This window comes from Xenopus tropicalis, chromosome 2, assembly GCF_000004195.4.
Source record: "Xenopus tropicalis strain Nigerian chromosome 2, UCB_Xtro_10.0, whole genome shotgun sequence".
Taxonomy (NCBI): domain Eukaryota; kingdom Metazoa; phylum Chordata; class Amphibia; order Anura; family Pipidae; genus Xenopus; species Xenopus tropicalis.
The window spans coordinates 174,473,547-174,492,771 of NC_030678.2; the positions used below are offsets into that span (position 1 = coordinate 174,473,547).

At 46.1% G+C, this 19,225-nt stretch overlaps 2 protein-coding genes and 1 pseudogene across 5 annotated transcripts; all 3 read right to left on the reverse strand.

Moving 5' to 3' along the window:
* LOC116406442 overlaps nt 1-19,225 on the reverse strand; it is a 954,163-nt pseudogene that overhangs the window by 4,149 nt on the left and 930,789 nt on the right.
* Nucleotides 3,257-9,594, reverse strand: znf205 (zinc finger protein 205). Of its 3 annotated transcripts, none has more exons than XM_002942412.5 (7): nt 9,492-9,594; nt 8,487-8,604; nt 6,980-7,147; nt 6,769-6,892; nt 5,893-5,979; nt 5,703-5,789; nt 3,257-4,318 (listed from the first exon to the last, which is right to left on the reverse strand). In XM_002942412.5, exons 2-7 carry the CDS (start codon nt 8,547-8,549, stop codon nt 3,513-3,515), a joined length of 1,335 nt encoding a protein of 444 aa, XP_002942458.2. In that variant the 5' UTR covers nt 8,550-8,604; nt 9,492-9,594; the 3' UTR covers nt 3,257-3,512. The 3 variants fall into 3 exon arrangements, with proteins under 3 accessions (XP_002942458.2, XP_012813541.2, XP_004912298.2); XM_012958087.3 differs by lacking the exon at nt 9,492-9,594 and adding an exon at nt 9,465-9,490; XM_004912241.4 differs by lacking the exon at nt 5,703-5,789.
* LOC100494833 (gastrula zinc finger protein XlCGF57.1) lies at nt 13,188-19,225 on the reverse strand. 2 transcript variants are annotated; one of them, XM_004912239.2, is made up of 7 exons: nt 19,073-19,225; nt 18,116-18,244; nt 17,067-17,228; nt 16,859-16,967; nt 16,527-16,624; nt 15,939-15,981; nt 13,188-14,918 (listed from the first exon to the last, which is right to left on the reverse strand). In XM_004912239.2, exons 2-7 carry the CDS (start codon nt 18,200-18,202, stop codon nt 13,759-13,761), a joined length of 1,659 nt encoding a protein of 552 aa, XP_004912296.2. In that variant the 5' UTR covers nt 18,203-18,244; nt 19,073-19,225; the 3' UTR covers nt 13,188-13,758. The 2 variants fall into 2 exon arrangements, with proteins under 2 accessions (XP_004912296.2, XP_002942448.3); XM_002942402.4 differs by having other exon boundaries at nt 18,993-19,082.

Genomic DNA, 19,225 nt, shown 5'->3' on the forward strand with positions numbered 1-19,225 from the left:
TTGGGGGGGGTATTTATATGCAACAAATTCCTACAATTAATGAGAGTAGATTTCAAGTGAAAGTACAGAGCACAATAATGGAAAGTGGAAGCAAAAGTCACAGCAAAACATGAATTTATTTTCTCAATTTTTAGCGCTAAAAATCACAGGAACAAAAAGTTGGTTTTTTTTAAGATTTAATCTGCGTCCAAATGGCTAAATATCCGTATATATCGGAACAGAGCGAGTAAGCTTGGGGAGATGGAGTCATGCTGGGCAGATGTCACGGCATTTAGGGCATAGAGGCACCAGGAATCCGTGGGGCAACGTGAAGTCAATTCATCTTATCAGGGCCGCTGCTGGCCAAATGGGTGCCCTAAGCTGAAATTTACTTTGGTGCCCCCTCCCCCAAATATTACGGAAGTAAAAATAAAATAATAAAAAAAAAACACCTACTATAGGGGCCCCACACACAGTGCCCCCAAAGACAATGTCCCCATAGTAAGTGCCCCCATAGATTGATTGAACTATCCGGGAGAGCGGGATGCGCTATAAAAACCGGCGGGACAGTGTTGGGGGGTATGTTATAATATATAAAAATGTTTCTTTTTTTGGAGCAGCTGGGATGGTGCCCCCCTGGGAGTTGGTGCCCTATGCAGACTGAGTACTCTGCTTATAGGGAGCGGCGGCCCTGCATCTTATGTCTTTCTTCAACGTTTGGAAGAACTAGTGATGAGCGAATCTGTCCCGTTTCTCTTCGCCAAAAGATTTACGAAACAGCGAAAATGCTGCACGTCAAAAAAAAATTGTCGCCTGCGGCTTTTCTTTTGTCGCCCACGACTATCCTTTTTTGTCGCCTGCGGCTTTTCTTTTGTCGCCCACGACTATCCTTTTTTGTCGCCTGCGGCTTTTCTTTTGTCGCCCACGACTATCCTTTTATGTCGCCTGCGGCTTTTCTTTTGTCGCCCACGACTATCCTTTTTTGTCGCCTGCGGCTTTTCTTTTGTCGCCCACGACTATCCTTTTTGTCGCCTGCGGCTTTTCTTTTGTCGCCCACGACTATCCTTTTTTGTCGCCTGCGGCTTTTCTTTTGTCGCCCACGACTATCCTTTTTTGTCGCCTGCGGCTTTTCTTTTGTCGCCCACGACTATCCTTTTTTGTCGCCTGCGGCTTTTCTTTTGTCACCCACGACTATCCTTTTTTGTCGCCTGCGGCTTTTCTTTTGTCACCCACGACTATCCTTTTTTGTCGCCTGCGGCTTTTCTTTTGTCACCCACTACTATCCTTTTTTGTCGCCTGCGGCTTTTCTTTTGTCGCCCACGACTATCCTTTTTTGATGCGCAACTATTCTTTTGACGCGGGTGAAACGCGCCTGGTAAAACATTTCTCCCATCACTAATTATCACCAATTTAAGACCTAAGTAGAAATCTTTATAGACTGTCACCTACAGGATATTATCACCTACATTCTATATAAACCCCAATAAAAACACATACAAAAGGCATATAAAGGAGATCGTAGCGAGACTTTTTTTTCTTACATTATAAAAGCTCTAAGATTATAGACGTTAATACCTTGGGGATGAAGAGATTTCAATGTATCCACCAACTCTCCCGTTTTATGGTGTCACCCCCCTCTCCAATGTGGCTTGACTAATTCAATACAAACCATCTCAGCTCCTCTGGAGATTTATGATGCTTTTTGTTTAGACACTAAGGGGCTGATTTACTAATCCACGAATCCGAATGGGAAAAATTCGGATTGGAAAACGAACATTTTGCGACTTTTTCGTATTTTTTGCGACTTTTTCATAGCCATTACAAATTCCGTGAATTGTCGCAACTTTTTCATAGCATTATGACTTTTGTGAATTGTCGTGACTTTTTCATAGCCATTACGACTTTCGCGAATTGTCGCAACTTTTTCGTATTGAGCGCTAGAAAAAGTCGCAAAATACCGATCATTGCGAAAAAAACCCGCATTCGGATGCTTTTCGGACGTACGTGGATTAGTAAATGTGCCCCTAAATGTTTCTTATACCCTTTATATTAGGGATGCACCCAACCCACTCTTATGGGTTCGGCCGAACCCCCAAACCCACCCTGACGGATTCTGCCGAATCCCGAACCAATTCCTGACTAGCAAATGCTAATTAGGACCAGAACGGGTTAAAAATTGCCGCGCGCGTAGTGAAAATTTCCCCCCCCCTGACCATTTAACCCTTTCCAGATGCTAATTAGGATTTGGTTCGGTCAAAACTGTGGATTCAGCCGAAACTGAATCCGTTAAAAAAAGCCTGGAATCACCCGAATCCCAAACTGAATCCGGGATTCCCTACTTTATATATATTATTAATATGTTCTCCTATTATTTCAGACTCCTATTAGATTTCCCTACGTAGTAAAGGCCACAATGGCACTCCAGTACCTATATTACAGTAACCGAGTCGTATTTCCTGAATTGTAAAATGATCTCCAGTAGTAGAAGTTTTATGGCTGTACTTAAAGACTTTACAAAGACTACATGGAAAATAAACCCTGATAGGGGTTTTCCTTTTCTTTTTTACACGGTCACAGGCATATACCAACTGTGGCACCCTGGGAAATATGGCTGCCCCGTGGAATAAACACATTATTATGCTTATTGTATTTAGCTGTATCCATTACCATTCCTCCTCCCTTGTGTGCCGGTTTTATGACAACGTCAATACTTTCCATTAGTTCCACAACTGCCTGCCCAATACATATCCTGCAATAGCCGATAGGTTAAATCAGGGGTCCCCAACCGCCGGGCCGTGGACTGTTAGGCACCGGGCCGCGGCAGTTCCCGCATCGCACACGTAAAGGCACGAAATAGCGTGCCGCACACAAGAAGGCGCGACAAAATGCATGCATAAGGCGCAGAGAACGTGACACGCGCACAAAGGTGCAAATAAAGCGCATGCCTGAAATTCGTGCGCAGACCCCCCCCCCACCCGTGTATTTTTTTACTTTGTGTTTATAAAGAGCTATTTTTGGAGTTGACCCTTTCCAAAGGAATCGCTGGAGTGATGAATATTAATATCTTTATGTCTATTATGATTGGATAGATGCATTTGGGGAATGTTATCGTCTTATAACAGGCAATTCTTCCTTTTAAAGGCACTAAAGCAGTGGTTCTCAACCTTCCTAATGCCGTGATCTAGACCAGTGGTTCTCAACCTTCCTAATGCCGTGATCTAGACCAGTGGTTCTCAACCTTCCTAATGCCATGATCTAGACCAGTGGTTCTCAACCTTCCTAATGCCATGATCTAGACCAGTGGTTCTCAACCTTCCTAATTCCGTGACCCCTTTAATACAGTTCCTCATGTTATGCTGACCCCCAACCATATTATTATTCCTAAGTCCATCAGAAATATGTGTTTTCCGATGGTCTTAGGCGACCCCTGTGAAAGGGTCGTTCGACTCCCAAAGGGGTCCCGACCCACAGGTTGAGAACCGCTGCACTAAATGACTCCAAATTGTCAGTCTGGAACCCGGAGCGCCGTTCCCTCACACACAGATGCTCTTCCCTCGGTGAATCCTCCGATGGCTCGTGAGGGACGCTCTGTACTTAAAGCACTTGCCGCACTCGGGGCACACGTAGGGTCTATCCCCCGCGTGCAGACTGAGATGCTCCAGCAGGCCGGCTCTGTGGGAGAAGCATTTCTCACAGTAGCTACAGGTGAATGGTCTCTGCCCCGTGTGGCTCTTGTGATGCCGGATCAGGACGGATTTATCCGAGAAGCATTTGCTGCATACGGGGCACTGAAAGGGCTTCTCCCCCGTGTGGGAGCGGATGTGCCGGCTGATGTAGCAGTAGCTTCTGAAGCATTTCCCGCAGAAGGAGCACACAAACTGCCTCTCGTTGTCGGGTCCCAGCCTTTGGCTGTAGTGTTTGCTGATCTCTTTCCCACATTTGGCGTCAGTTTGTTTCTGGGAAGTGATTACGGCGGAGATTTTGGGGCGGTTTCCCTGGGGGGCAGAAGAACCCCTGTTTAGGTTTCCATCGCTTGGGAGACAATTAACATCAGATTGGATTTTGAATTCATAGATTGGGGTTTCTGGAGCTCTCCCGACGCCGGGGTTCCCTGTAGGCCTATACTTTCCCCTTCGGTGCCTTCTAGGCGAGACTCTGAAACGCGTTTCTTTCTCTAAGCTCCGATCCTTCATCGCGTCGTCCTTCTTTCTGTCGGGCGAGGGGCACTCAGCTAGGGATTCCTTCTGATCCGTTTCCATAACGGTAACGATATTTAGATATTCATGGGAAGGGTTAATGTGGGGTCCGTCAGTCTGTATTTCACTAACCAGGGGCGTATCTGTAAAGCAAAGTGAACAATATGTAAGTATGATACACAGTGTAACTGAATATCACTGGTCTGTGATATGGGATCTGTCTAATGAAATACAGGTATGGGAATCCTTATTCGGAAACCGATTATCCAGAAAGCTCCAAATTACGGAAAGCCCGTCTCCCATTGACTCCATTTTAATCAAATAATTCAGAATTTTAAAACTGATTTCCTTTTTCTCTGTAATAATAAAACAGTACCTGTACTTGATCCCAACTAAGATATAATTACCCCTTATTGGGGGCAGAACAGCCCTATTGGGTTTATTTCATGGTTAAATGATTCCCTTTTCTCTGTAATAATAAAACAGTACCTGTACTTGATCCCAACTAAGATATAATTACCCCTTATTGGGGCAGAACAGCCCTATTGGGTTTATTTAATGGTTAAATGATTCCCTTTTCTCTGTAATAATAAAACAGTACCTGTACTTGATCCCAACTAAGATATAATTACCCCTTATTGGGGCAGAACAGCCCTATTGGGTTTATTTCATGGTTAAATGATTCCCTTTTCTCTGTAATAATAAAACAGTACCTGTACTTGATCCCAACTAAGATATAATTACCCCTTATTGGGGCAGAACAGCCCTATTGGGTTTATTTAATGGTTAAATGATTCCCTTTTCTCTGTAATAATAAAACAGTACCTGTACTTGATCCCAACTAAGATATAATTACCCCTTATTGGGGCAGAACAGCCCTATTGGGTTTATTTAATGGTTAAATGATTCCCTTTTCTCTGTAATAATAAAACAGTACCTGTACTTGATCCCAACTAAGATATAATTACCCCTTATTGGGGGCAGAACAGCCCTATTGGGTTTATTTAGTGGTTAAATGATTCCCTTTTCTCTGTAATAATAAAACAGTACCTGTACTTGATCCCAACTAAGATATAATTACCCCTTATTGGGGGCAGAACAGCCCTATTGGGTTTATTTAATGGTTAAATGATTCCCTTTTCTCTGTAATAATAAAACAGTACCTGTACTTGATCCCAACTAAGATATAATTACCCCTTATTGGGGCAGAACAGCCCTATTGGGTTTATTTAATGGTTAAATGATTCCCTTTTCTCTGTAATAATAAAACAGTACCTGTACTTGATCCCAACTAAGATATAATTACCCCTTATTGGGGGCAGAACAGCCCTATTGGGTTTTTTAATAGAAACAATATGTTAGCTGAAAGCAGTTCTAATGTGTAGCGCTGGCTGAAAGCTCAGACTCAGGCACACTTTACTGCTGCGCTGCAATTTGGAGTGATATCCCCCCCCCCCCAGCAGCCGATCAGCAGAACAATGGGAAGGGAGCAAGATAGCAGCTCCCAGTAGGTATCAGTGAATGGACCTGGATGGATTCTTTCCTCCTGCGGTTCTGGCTTTGGTTCCGTGTCTCTCTTGCTCCGCCGCGGGGTTGGGTTTGCAGTGTCGCACCCTGGCCAGAAAATGAAACACAAAGAAGTTGCCCTCATTCGCACAATACTTTGGTTACTATACACAGACTAAATACTGTCGGTTTGGTACCAGAGTGTACGGACCTGGATGGATTCTTTCCTCCTGCGGTTCCAGCTTCAGTTCCCTGTCTCGCTTGCTTTGCTGCGGGGTTGGATTTCCAGTGTCGCACCCTGGTCAGAAAATGAAACACAAAAACTTGCCCTTATTCACACAATACTTTGGTTACTATACACAGACTAGACACTGGGTTTAAGCAATGCTAGAATCACCGACCCAGTTCCCCCAGTGGTTTCCTCTGCCCATACATACCAATCCAGTACCAGCTGGTGGTTCTGTGGTCACTTGTACTGCATTATGGCTACAGCTGTCTCTGTCTCTAGCAGTTAGCCCCTCACTGGAATATCATTTTCATGTACCAGCTAACTGCTGATTGGTTGCTCAGGGACATCTAATTGGCTTGGGCATGCTGTCTAGTGCAAGGGGGCATTTTTCCGTTTAAAAGGAAAACTTTACCCCAAACACTGTGTCTCTATAAAAATATATCCTATAAACAGCTCATGTGTAAAACCCTGCTTCATCTAAATAAACCATTTTCATATAAATATACTTTAGCAGTATGTGCCATTGGGTAATCCTAAATAGGAAACTGCCATTTTATGTACTAAGCCCCGCCCTCTGGGATCATAGGAGTCACAGTGCACACAAACAAGCCAAGGCACACATACATGCTAGGCCCCATCAGCCAATGAATGGGCAGAGTTCTGCCTTTTGCTCCCACACTACTTCCTGTTACAGTTAGAGCTGCATCACTTCCTGTCAGCTGATCTCTGAGGGGGCACACAGCCCATCACTAAATGGCGGCTCAAGGGAAAGGATGTAAAAGGGCAATATTTACTGATATATATATATTCCAGTTTGGGGAGATTCTTTAATAGGCCACATAATATAAGGGGTATTACCGACAGAGCAGACAGGCTGACAATCCTCCATCACCGCTTGCTGGTATTGCTCCTTGTGTCCCTTTAGATACTCCCACTCCTCCACGGAGAGATAGACTGCGGCATCGTCCCACCGTAGCACAACCTGGAAAATACAGTGAATCTAACGTGAGCCCCAAACTGCTCATTAAATTCCCACAGTGTATGAAATCCAGTTCCCAGCAGTGATCACCTCTGGGCCGGCCGGTTCCAAACCTTTCTCCCTGGGGTTCTGTTTGGGGATCAGGGAACTGCCTGGAGGATCCGGTTTGTGGCTCTGGGACTTGTCGTCGCCATCTGGGGTGGGAAGCCTGCTGGTGGCTGCTCCTTCCTTACTCTGTTTCTTCACCACTATATAGTCCTGTGCGTGTATAAAAACAATTACAGCTGTGACTGGCAGTCATATCCCCCTATCTGTCAGCCTTGGGGAAACATGTTTGTTACAAACCCATCAGTTAATAGAGCTTCTCCAGCAGAATCCTGCATTGTAATCTGTTTTTCCCATGGGGCTAGCCATATTCTTCATTTCCCAGGGTGCCACAGCCATGTGACCTGTGCTCTGATAAACTTCAGGCACACTTTACTGCTGCGCTGCAAGTTGGAGTGATATCCCCCCCCCCCTCACCCCCAGCAGCCGATCAGCAGAACAATGGGAAGGGAGCAAGATAGCAGCTCCCAGTAGGTATCAGAATAGCACTCAATAGTAAGAAATCCAAGTCCGGCTTGGGACTCCTCCAGTTACATGGGAGTAGGAGAAACAATAGGTTAGCTGAAAGCAGTTCTAATGTGTAGCGCTGGCTGAAAGCTCAGACTCAGGCACACTTTACTGCTGCGCTGCAAGTTGGAGTGATATCCCCCCCCCCCCCCCCCAGCAGCCGATCAGCAGAACAATGGGAAGGGAGCAAGATAGCAGCTCCCAGTAGGTATCAGAATAGCACTCAATAGTAAGAAATCCAAGTCCGGCTTGGGACTCCTCCAGTTACATGGGAGTAGGAGAAACAATAGGTTAGCTGAAAGCAGTTCTAATGTGTAGCGCTGGCTGAAAGCTCAGGCACACTTTACTGCTGCGCTGCAAGTTGGAGTGATATCCCCCCCCCCTCACCCCCAGCAGCCGATCAGCAGAACAATGGGAAGGGAGCAAGATAGCAGCTCCCAGTAGGTATCAGAATAGCACTCAATAGTAAGAAATCCAAGTCCGGCTTGGGACTCCTCCAGTTACATGGGAGTAGGAGAAACAATAGGTTAGCTGAAAGCAGTTCTAATGTGTAGCGCTGGCTGAAAGCTCAGACTCAGGCACAAGGCACTGAGATGGCGCCTACACACCAATATTACAGCTACAAATACATTTGTTGGTACAAGAATAAAAGGTTAAATGGCAGAGGGAATTATTTGCTGTGTAACAGTGTCATTTAGAGATAAAAATCATGGCAATCATGTAAGCACTAAGGTTGCCCAGGAGCAGTAACCCATAGCAACCAATAAGATGTTTGCTTTTAAATAGGTAACCAGCAAATTTTCCCCGCTGACTGGTTGCTATAGGTAACTGCACCTGGGAATTCAGTGCCATTTATTACATCGCTCCCGGCTGAAAATATTTCTCAAGAGAATAGAGAAATGATTGGTGCGTGTCAGGGCCGTAACCATAGAGGTGCAACTCCCATTCCCCTGACGGTTTGTTTGGCCCCTGGTTTGTCTCTCACCTCTCCAGTCAGAAGGGACAGAATCTCCAACGTGAGGCTCACAATCCGCTCTGTGTGTATCATGGCTGCGCCGGGAGCTCCGTAACCTCTGTCTCTGCTCCTTGTGGAACTGTCGCGCCTACGGAGAGATCTGGCATTTAAAAATCCTAGCTGTCAATCATATATTGCATGCCCCGCCCTCTAACCCTTAGTCATAGAGGCGGGACAGACAATTACTTTCACTTTACATTCAGAATCCCCTTTCCCCTTCCCTCCTTGCCATCTCATTGTGTAGCCAGTGTATAAACATGGGCATCAGGACCCCCATTTTAGGATCCGGGCAAACCCCAAATCCCTTGTGAAAGATTCGGCCGAATATCGAACTGAATCCGAATACTAATTTGTATTAGGATAAGGAAGGGTTAAAAAAAGGAACACAACTTCCATGTGTAATATTGTGAGACAATTTGCAATTGGTCTTCATTTTTTATTGTTGGTAGTTTTTTAATCATTTATGTTTTTGTTCAGAAGCTTGAGTTTGGAGTTTCAGCAGCTATCTGGTTGCTAGGGTCCAAATTACCTTAGCAACCAGGGTGTGGTTTGAACGAGAGGCCGATATATAAATAGGAAGGGACCTGAATAGAAAGATAAGGAATAAAAAGTAACAATAACAATAAAACTGGAGCCTCACAGAGCAATAGGGTTTGGCTGCCGGGGTCAGTGACCCCCATTTGAAAGCTGCAAAGAGGCAAATAATTCAAAAACTATACAAAATAAATGAAGACCAATTGAAAAGTTCCCCAATAACCCCAATAACTCCAAAACAGCGTTTAATAAATGGAAATAAAGTCACAAAGCTCCACACAGTAACTTCCCATTTACATTGTATTTACTTTCCCTTTAGCGCCTCAATATAAATAACCCTATCCCAGAACCGGTCAGCCCTGCAACCTGGGGCTTTTATAACTTAATAGTAACCAACACGCAGCCCGGACTCACGGCAGCCCCCCGGCCCCTCACACTCACCGCTTCTTCCTGAACGGTCACTCAGCAGCCGCACTTCTACAGCACAGGTTCCCCCGCCTACAGCTCCGCCCTCTGCCTCTTCTCCCTGGTTTACCCTAAGCCTTCTGGGACATGTAGTTTTGCTTCTACAGCCGAGCCCTGCTGGTAAGCTCAACGGAACTACATCTCCCAGAAGCGCTAAATGGTCACATGGCATGCAGCCTTACAGCATGGAAGTCTTAAAGGGACAGAGTTCCCTGTTTATTAAACTCATTGGATTCTGTGAGAGTGAGTGTTCTCTGCGCATATGAATCACTAATGGTACAAATACAACTAAAATAGTCTGAAACCTAAAGGGATTTTCCATTGTATGTGCCGGGCATTAACACTAATATAGCGGGGTGACTGTTACCCCAATGTTTCTATATATCTGTAACCTTGTTATGGGCTAAGGGGGCCCAGCCTGAAGGCCAGTTAGGGGGGGATTTGGGGTGAGTGCTTATTTGTGCCCTGGGTACCCCTGGAACTATAGCGGGGTGACTGTTACCCCAATGTTTCTATATATCTGTAACCTTGTTATGGGCTAAGGGGGCCCAGCCTGAAGGCCAGTTAGGGGGGGATTTGGGGTGAGTGCTTATTTGTGCCCTGGGTACCCCTGGAACTATAGCGGGGTGACTGTTACCCCAATGTTTCTATATATCTGTAACCTTGTTATGGGCTAAGGGGGCCCAGCCTGAAGGCCAGTTAGGGGGGGATTTGGGGTGAGTGCTTATTTGTGCCCTGGGTACCCCTGGAACTATAGCGGGGTGACTGTTACCCCAATGTTTCTATATATCTGTAACCTTGTTATGGGCTAAGGGGGCCCAGCCTGAAGGCCAGTTAGGGGGGGATTTGGGGTGAGTGCTTATTTGTGCCCTGGGTACCCCTGGAACTATAGCGGGGTGACTGTTACCCCAATGTTTCTATATATCTGTAACCTTGTTATGGGCTAAGGGGGCCCAGCCTGAAGGCCAGTTAGGGGGGGATTTGGGGTGAGTGCTTATTTGTTACCTGATCAGTTTAAGGCTCATTTGCCATTTTAACTGAATATGTGGTTGAAATTCCATTTGCACAATTTTGATGTACTAAAATTTATGTTCTGCTCTGTCTGAATTCCTGCTTGCAAAAGTCTGTTTTCTAACAGACTTTTGGAAGCAGGAATTCAGACAGAGCAGAACATAAATTTTAGTACAGACATTGATATAATGAATATTACAGCTACCATTGTGGTACAAACTGGTTATGTGACCACATCAAATTCTCCATTTTATTTATGTATTAGGCATAATTTGGCACCGACGCACATTTACACAACATGGCAGAAACTGTTCATTATCACATCAGTTCCTGCCGCAGCAGAGCTTACAATCTATTACATTCACTGAACTTTATCAGGGTACAATATCTGCCTGTTTGGGGTGGAGTTTCCTTTTAATTTGTACACATGTTCAGGGGAGCAAACTGTGGTGTGTATACCAGTATTGCAAACTGTTCCATAGCAGTTTTATGAGGGTTAATAGTATTTTGTAGTAGTTACTAGTCATGACAATGGCTACTAACAGTTTTAAGCTCTATATAAATATACATAGGCACATAGTCTTAAGGAAATTGGAATTAGTGCAACAAGCTGCACAGGTCTAAGCTTTATGGGGTTAGAGATAAATTTACCTTCAAATGGTAAAGGTATAAATACTGATTAAAACCAGAGATCAGACAATTCTGACTGCTCTGTGCGCTACACATGGTGAGGGGGTGCGAGTTGTTCCTGTGCTTTACCTAAAGGCTAAGGTTTAGGGCGAAGACACGGGGCAATTAGTCGCTGTGACTTTTTAAAAGTCGCAACTAATTGGCGCAAATCGCACAGGATTAGCTGCGGTGACTCGTACATTAGTCTTTGGTTGCTAAATCGGAGCAATTAGTCGCTGCAATCGTAGTTGCGCCAACTAATCGCCCAAGTGTCTTCACCCTTAGGGCAGTGGCACATGGGGAGATTACCGTATTTTTCGCCCTATAAGACGCTCCGGAATATAAGACGCACCCAATTTTAAAGGAGGAAAATCTAGAAAAAAAAGATTCTGAACCAAATACTGTAGTAAAATATTTTATATTAACTGTATAAAGTTAATTGTCTCTGGGCTCGCACATAATGAGGCTTCCCCCAGGCCCCCCCCCAAGCATCCTTCAGCTTCCCCCAGGGCCCCCCCAAGTATCCTTCAGCTTCCCCCAGGCCCCCCCAAGTATCCTTCAGCTTCCCCCAGGCCCCCCCAAGTATCCTTCAGCGTCCCCCAGGGCCCCCCCCCCAAGTATCCTTCAGCGTCCCCCAGGGCCCCCCCCCCCAAGTATCCTTCAGCGTCCCCCAGGGCCTCCAAGCATCCTCCAGCTCCCCCACGGCACCCCCAGCATTCTTCAGCTTCCCCAGGGCCCCCAAGCGCCTTTCATTTCCCCCCTAACCTCCCCCCAGCAGCCTCCGGCTCCCGTGATGTCTTCCTCTCTGTGCTGCGGCTCCCAGCTGCTTCTGTGCTTTTATAAGGTTGCGCCCTGTGTGTGTGACTTCAGTACGCACGGGCGCAACCATATAAAAGCGAGGATGCGGCAGAGAGCCGCGGCACATAGAGGAAGGCGCAGAGAGCCGTATAAGACGCACCAACTTTCCCCCCCCAGTTTTGGGGAAGAAAAAGTGCGTCTTATACGGCGAAAAATACGGTAATCACCTGCAATAAATCATTACCGTGGGCGACTAATCTCCTTGACATGCCATCCCACGGGCAAGAATGTAAACCACCGGTGAGATGGCATACGTGTTGCTTCCCGAAGTCGCCTCTCAAGGGAACTTTGGGAAACTGAAGCAATGCGTATGCCATCCTTCCGGTGATTTATATTCTTGCGGATAGGACGGCATTACGGGGAGATTAGTCGCCCGTGGTAACGAAGATTTATTGCGGGGCGACTAATCTCCCCATGTGCCACTGCCCTAAGGGTGAAGACACACAGAGCTACTTTTTAGCAGCTACTTGTCACGGCTACTGAACGGCAGAAAATCCCCTGCCATAGACAATACTGAGAATTGCCTTTGCTAAACACACAGAGACAGTTATCAGTAAATGATCAGCATTGTCTATTTTAGTAGCCGTGACAAGTAGCTGCTACTAGTAGCTCTGTGTGTCTTCACCCATAGGCAGATGTCTGATAGAGCGGTTGAGTTGCCTATGATAGATCTCTACTATTGCGGGTGACTAACTGCTCCAAAAAGGCTTTTCACCAGCAAATATAGGAGTCTTCAAGTCGAAAGCCCTTTGCATCGGTAATCGGAGTTGCCTGCAGAGGAAACTTCACGCGACTTTGGAAACTCAAGTGATGCGAAGGGCTTTTCACTGGCGACTCCTATTGTTGCTGATGGAAAGCCTTTTTCGTACCAGATAGTCACCTGCAATAGTAGAGATCTATCATAGGCAACTCAACCGCTCCGGCAGAAATCAGCCTTAGCCTTACCCAAATATCTCCTTGCTAAGAAGAGTTACCAACTGAGGCAAAAGATATAAGGGGGTTATGTAATAAAGGGCACTACCTTTGCCTTGTATTAAGGGTTACTTTATATGACCCTCCATCTTTATATGATGGCTGGTTACCTAGGTAACAAGGACCACTGATGTATTTGAACAAAACACCATGACACAAAGCCTGCGCACAAACATGGAGACTGTTTATTAAAAGGGGGGCAGTGAATATTTACTTGATTATATCAGAAATAGTGCAATTTTTTACATTTATTTAGAATTTTCCTTTGTTTCGATCAGGTTAGACCGTTGACACTTTTCTGTTGACATGAAAAAATTAAAGTCATGTTGTTTTGCGCTGGTAAAACTTATATGTTTGCTTCAGATACACAGTTATAGCTTATATGAATAAACTGCTTTGTAGGGTGGGGCAGCCATTTACAGGAGAAAAGGCTAAGGATACAAAGCAGATAAATATAAGCTCCATAGAATATAATGGCGTTCCACAGCGCTCATCTGATATCTGCTATTTAACCTGTTCCATTTAGCCCTATTTCAACTGCCCCTATTGCTACACAGTAGCTTATTTATATAAAATTATAAATATAATTTTTTTTGGTGTTTCTGTTTCTTTAAATACAATTATACAGCGCAGTTACTTGATTTAGAATAAGGCTTTGCAGAACTACCACATTGTGGTATGAAAAAAACCCAATAATCCTATAATAAGTCTTTAGAAGTATTAATTCTAGGACTCAGTACACAAGAGCGGTCTCCTTAGCGTGAAGCCGCCGATGCTTGACGAGGGCCGGTTTGCCCGCGAAACACCGCCCACAATCCGGGCAGGCAAATGGCTTCTCCCCTGTGTGACTCCTCAGATGAGTGGTGAGATGGGTTATCTGGGTGAAGCCTTTCCCGCAGTGAGTGCATATAAATGGCCGCTCCCCGGTGTGGACTCGCTCGTGTTTAATGAGGGCCGACTTGTCTGTGAAACATTTGTCGCAACTGGCGCAGGCGAAAGGCTTCTCCCTGGTGTGTATTCGCTGGTGGGACATCAGATTGGACTTCTGGCTGAAGCATTTCCCACAATAGGAACAGGGAAAGGATCCCGTGTGAATCCTCTGATGCTTCAGGAGAGTCGATTTGCGTGTAAACAGTTTGCCGCACTGCGGGCAGGAGAACGGCTTCTCCCCTGTGTGAATGCGCTTGTGAGTTAAGAGATAACCCATCTGAGAAAAGCTCTTCCCGCATTCGGAACAAGCAAATGGTTTCTCCTCTGTGTGAGTCCCCTGATGGATCAGGAGCTTGGAACTCTGAGTGAAGCATTTCCCACACTCGGAGCAGGAAAACGGTCTCTCCCCGGAATGGATTTTCTGGTGCATAGTGAGATTGGAACGTTTAGTGAAAGACTTCCCGCATTCCGAGCAGGTGAATGGTTTCACCCCGTTGTTGGTTACTAGTTGGGTGACCCCTTTCCCACCTTTTCCCTGCCTCTCGCTCTGCTGGGTGGGAGATTTGCCTCTAGAAAGCACAGTTTTGCCGCACTGTTCCTTGTACAGAGTTTGGTGTATGACGAGCTCGGCGAGACTGCCGAAACAGTTATGGCAATCGGAGCAGCGGAACATCTCAGGGCTGTGTGTTCTTTGGTGACAGATATAGTCTGATTCTATTGTAAAGTGTTTGCCACAATCCGTACAGGTGTACCCCTTAGCTTCTGGGGTGTCTGTATCATCAGATGAACATTCCATCTTCCTATGGCGGCTGGGTGAGTCTGGGAGATGTGCTTCTAGTGATGAGTGGAAATCATTGCCTATGGCAGCTCCCTGCAGTCTGTCTGTGGGTATCTGGGTCTCATTCTCACACGTAGGCGCAGTATCAGGATAATCCTCTGATGGAGCTTCCGTCTTTATTGCATCTACAAGAAAGAAACCATGAGATATAAATCTCTCTCTGTTCTACTGGTCACAGTTCTGATTTACACGTAACATTCCTGGTTCTGCTCCTACACTATAGCCCTAACATTTTATAAAAGCAAAATTCTGTATGTGCATTTACACATAAGGCGCCTCTGTTTGGGCATAAATGCTGCTTTTACCTTGTAGGGATTTTGGTTCCCAGACATAAGTGTATATAATATGTAAAGGATAATTAACAGATAAGTAAAGGTGCCAATACACTACAATACAATCGAATTATAACGACCGGTATAGGCAAAGTTGGTCCAGGGACCGCATCGGCTGGTTGATGCAGTCCCCGGGCCGACTTTGCCTATACCCGTCATTATAATTCGATTAGCTGGCGAATCTAAGGGACCCATATCGGCAGCTAGAATCGGCCCGTGTATGGGGACCTTAAGCCTTGTATGTTGAAATTTACTAAAATTACTACAACCCTGAGAATAACATAGCTTTCTCCCTACATCCAGATTTATTTTGTTTATTTTGTTATTACAAACAGCTGAACTGCAGCTCTTTTATGGACTTCCTTGTCTAGCATATAGCTCTGCCCCTTTTTTGCTTTCTGAGCCTTCCTCCTCTCTCCAACTATAAAAACCTCAAAGAGGTGCCTACTGGGCATGCCTGATTGTTTTTTATTGGAGCAGAGGCAGTGGGTATGCGCAGTAAGAACCTCTGAGATTTTTATAGTTGGAGAGGGAAGGAGGGCTCAGAAAGCAAAAAAGGGGCAGAGTTTCATGCTAGACAAGGAAGTCAGTAAAAGAGCTGCAGTTCAGCTGTTTGTAATAGAGAAACAAAATAAATCTGGATGTAGGGAGAAAGGTATGTTATTCTGGGGGATGAACAGAGTAATTAAAAAAAAAAAAAGTTTACTTATTCTTTAATAACAGAGGCACAATGGTTCTATGGGCTGAAGGGGTCCTGATTTTCCAAACAAAACCAAACCAGATAGGCAGATAGCAGAGACTGTGGCTTCTTACCTGTTGGTATCACCTCTGTATGTACAAGATCTGCTTGCTCAACCTGTAATACAAAATCTGTTTGTAAATGGCCCCCAAGCAAACTAGTGTATAGAATACATGCGATCATGCATGGTCTGGCTGCCTGTTGTTTTGTATCATCCTGGCAACTAGCCCAAGCGATTGGGACAGCAGGAAGCAGAAGCCTGGTAGCTTCCCCATCTGCTGATGTACTGGGCGGCATAGTGAGCTGGCAGATTTATGGAACATGGACATGGGCTGGGCAAAACCACCATACAGGTACCAGTAACCATATTAAACAAAGTATTTTACATTATTATTGGTATGTGTATGGCCAGCTTTAGTATCCCAAAAAAGCTAAATGTATAGCCTTACAATGGAAACCCATAATAAAAGCCTGGACCAACCACAAGCAGCGGCACCTGTATACCTTTGCTAAAATTAGGCCATTTATTGGGTCGAATACAAATAAACTCATTTTGATCACATAAGAACATATAATAATGGATATGGGTTTGGGGAAATGGATGGGACGAGTGCCCTTGGAGTTTTGGAAAGATTCCACTAGCGGTCGCTGAACTGTTCTACCTTAAAGTCGCGCCCAGCCCTCCTCTCTTCCTCTGTGCAACGGTGTGGGTACAAAGACAAGCAGCCGCGGCCTGTGGGGCTCATGTTCTTACATTCACCTGCGGGAAAGGAACACGGTTAGGAAATAGCTACACAGCACTTTGTATGGGGCATTGACTCTGTACCTTCTGCAGATTTCTGCTTCCCTCCTATAATTCCAGTATATACCGCTGATCTGAAGCCAGTGCCGCTGGGGCAGGGACCGATGGAAATGATCAGTTAATAATAACGGGTTCCCTTTCCCACACTTGTACAATTTCCCACAGTGCAAGGGATACAAAATTACTTCTTACCCAACAAGCTCATAGCCTTGTGCTCTGTGTAAAGCTCCCGGTGTCCGGCTAAATACTCCCACTCCTCCTGCGAGAGATAGATGGCAACATCCTCACAGCGCACAGGAACCTGAGGCACAAACAGACAATGCCCTCATTCTAGGCCAGCAGCCCCTGGGAACAGCCACATACTGATAATTCCAGGGTTAAACTGGCTGCCAATAATTACCTCTCCTGTCAGCAGGCAAACAATCTTATTGGCCAGTTCCAGAACCTTTTGGCCATTTTCCCACAGGTGCTGAAGGGAATTTGTCTCCTCTGTAGAGTCTGATGTATTATGATCACTGTAGTCTTCTCCATTGCTGAGCTCCTTCTTTATTAGAATATAATCCTGCAGATTAACAGCGAGAAGTCAACCCTGGTAGGGAGTATTTTGTCATTTTCTGCTCCATCGTCCACATGCTGCCTACATTCTGGGCTGTAAGCCAGCAGGGGAGATAGAAGGGTCAGGTCTCCTCCCACAAAACTGTCACCCGCTATAGTTCCAGGGGTACCCAGGGCACAAATAAGCACTCACCCCAAATCCCCCCCTAACTGGCCTTCAGGCTGGGCCCCCTTAGCCCATAACAAGGTTACAGATATATAGAAACATTGGGGTAACAGTCACCCCGCTATAGTTCCAGGGGTACCCAGGGCACAAATAAGCACTCACCCCAAATCCCCCCCTAACTGGCCTTCAGGCTGGGCCCCCTTAGCCCATAACAAGGTTACAGATATATAGAAACATTGGGGTAACAGTCACCCCACTATAGTTCCAGGGGTACCCAGGGCACAAATAAGCCCCCAAATCCCCCCCTAACTGGCCTTCAGGCTGGGCCCCCTTAGCCCATAACAAGGTTACAGATATATAGAAACATTGGGGTAACAGTCACCCTGCTATAGTTCCAGGGGTACCCAGGGCACAAATAAGCACTCACCCCAAATCCCCCCCTAACTGGCCTTCAGGCTGGGCCCCCTTAGCCCATAACAAGGTTACAGATATATAGAAACATTGGGGTAACAGTCACCCCGCTATAGTTCCAGGGGTACCCAGGGCACAAATAAGCCCCCAAATCCCCCCCTAACTGGCCTTCAGGCTGGGCCCCCTTAGCCCATAACAAGGTTACAGATATATAGAAACATTGGGGTAACAGTCACCCTGCTATAGTTCCAGGGGTACCCAGGGCACAAACATTCACCCCAATCTAACAGTGCTGTTGAGTTCTGACTTTCCCTTACCTCTCCAGTCAGCAGGGAGAGAATCTCAATAGTCAGATCTAAGATCTCCTTAGTGGCCCCATTCTTGTTCTTACTGGACATTACCATTGCTGTGTATAACAGAGCAGATTCCCCTTGCTATAGAAACTTCTGTGGAAAGAATGGAGATCGTCGTTAGTAGAAATAAAAGAGAGTTACGGAGATATGAGCCAATGAGTATAGGCGCCTGTAGCACTATTGATACGGTTTATTACAGGGATGGAATCTATTCTACAGGGAGGTTGGGGCCTATTCTGTAAGCAGGACAAGTGCTGTGTAGGGTCCGGTTGTTACACTCTCCCCCCCATATAGGGCTTCCCAGAAAGGGGCACAAAAGACTGAACTAGAAGAACTAGAGACAGAGATCTTGGGGCATTGGGCATGGCAGGTAGGTAGGCAGGCAAGTAGGTAGGTAGGCAGGAAGGTAGGCAGGCAGGAAGGTAGGTAGGCAGGAAGGTAGGTAGGTAGGCAGGCAAGTAGGTAGGCAGGCAGGAAGGTAGGTAGGAAGGTAGGTAGGCAGGAAGGTAGGTAGGTAGGCAGGAAGGTAAGTAGGCAGGAAGGTAGGTAGGCAGGCAGGTAGGTAGGCAGGCAGGGAGGTAGGCAGGAAGGTAGGCAGGCAGGAAGGTAGGCAGGCAGGAAGGTAGGTAGGCAGGAAGGTAGGTAGGCAGGCAGGTAGGTAGGTAGGTAGGCAGGCAGGTAGGTAGGTAGGCAGGAAGGTAGGTAGGTAGGCAGGAAGGTAGGTAGGTAGGTAGGCAGGCTGGGGCTGAAAACTAGAAAGTAATGGAGCTCAGGGAACCCATAGCCCTCCTGCTGTGTTTAATACTAAATAACAGTGTGTGGGAGTTATAGTTTCACTCACCCTGCCTACTGAGTAAAACTGGACTACAACTCCCAGCATCCCATGTCATTTGAAGGCTGATGAAAGTGAAATAGACTTACAAGGCTTTGCTGCCAGATGGAGTGAGAGGTATAGTGCAGCTGAGAGCCCCCAGGCATGCTGGGAGGGGCCCCTGACACAAGGAAGCCAGCCAGGAAGAGGGGGGGCCACAAGCTCTCAGCTCTGCCAGGAACCCCCTCCAGCAGCTCTAACCC

Excerpts from the sequence above, each read along its gene's own strand:
- znf205 (XM_002942412.5), bottom strand. The coding sequence starts at position 8,549 with ATGATACACACAGAGCGGATTGTGAGCCTCACGTTGGAGATTCTGTCC. Across the intron at positions 5,790-5,892 it reads GGAGGAAAGAATCCATCCAG|GGTGCGACACTGCAAACCCA; the intron begins GTCCGTACACTC and ends TTTTCTGGCCAG. Across the intron at positions 4,319-5,702 it reads GGAGGAAAGAATCCATCCAG|ATACGCCCCTGGTTAGTGAA; the intron begins GTCCATTCACTG and ends TTTGCTTTACAG.
- LOC100494833 (XM_004912239.2), bottom strand. The coding sequence starts at position 18,202 with ATGGTAATGTCCAGTAAGAACAAGAATGGGGCCACTAAGGAGATCTTA. Across the intron at positions 17,229-18,115 it reads TCTCCCTGCTGACTGGAGAG|GATTATATTCTAATAAAGAA; the intron begins GTAAGGGAAAGT and ends GTTAATCTGCAG. Across the intron at positions 16,625-16,858 it reads CAAGGCTATGAGCTTGTTGG|GTGAATGTAAGAACATGAGC; the intron begins GTAAGAAGTAAT and ends CCTTTCCCGCAG.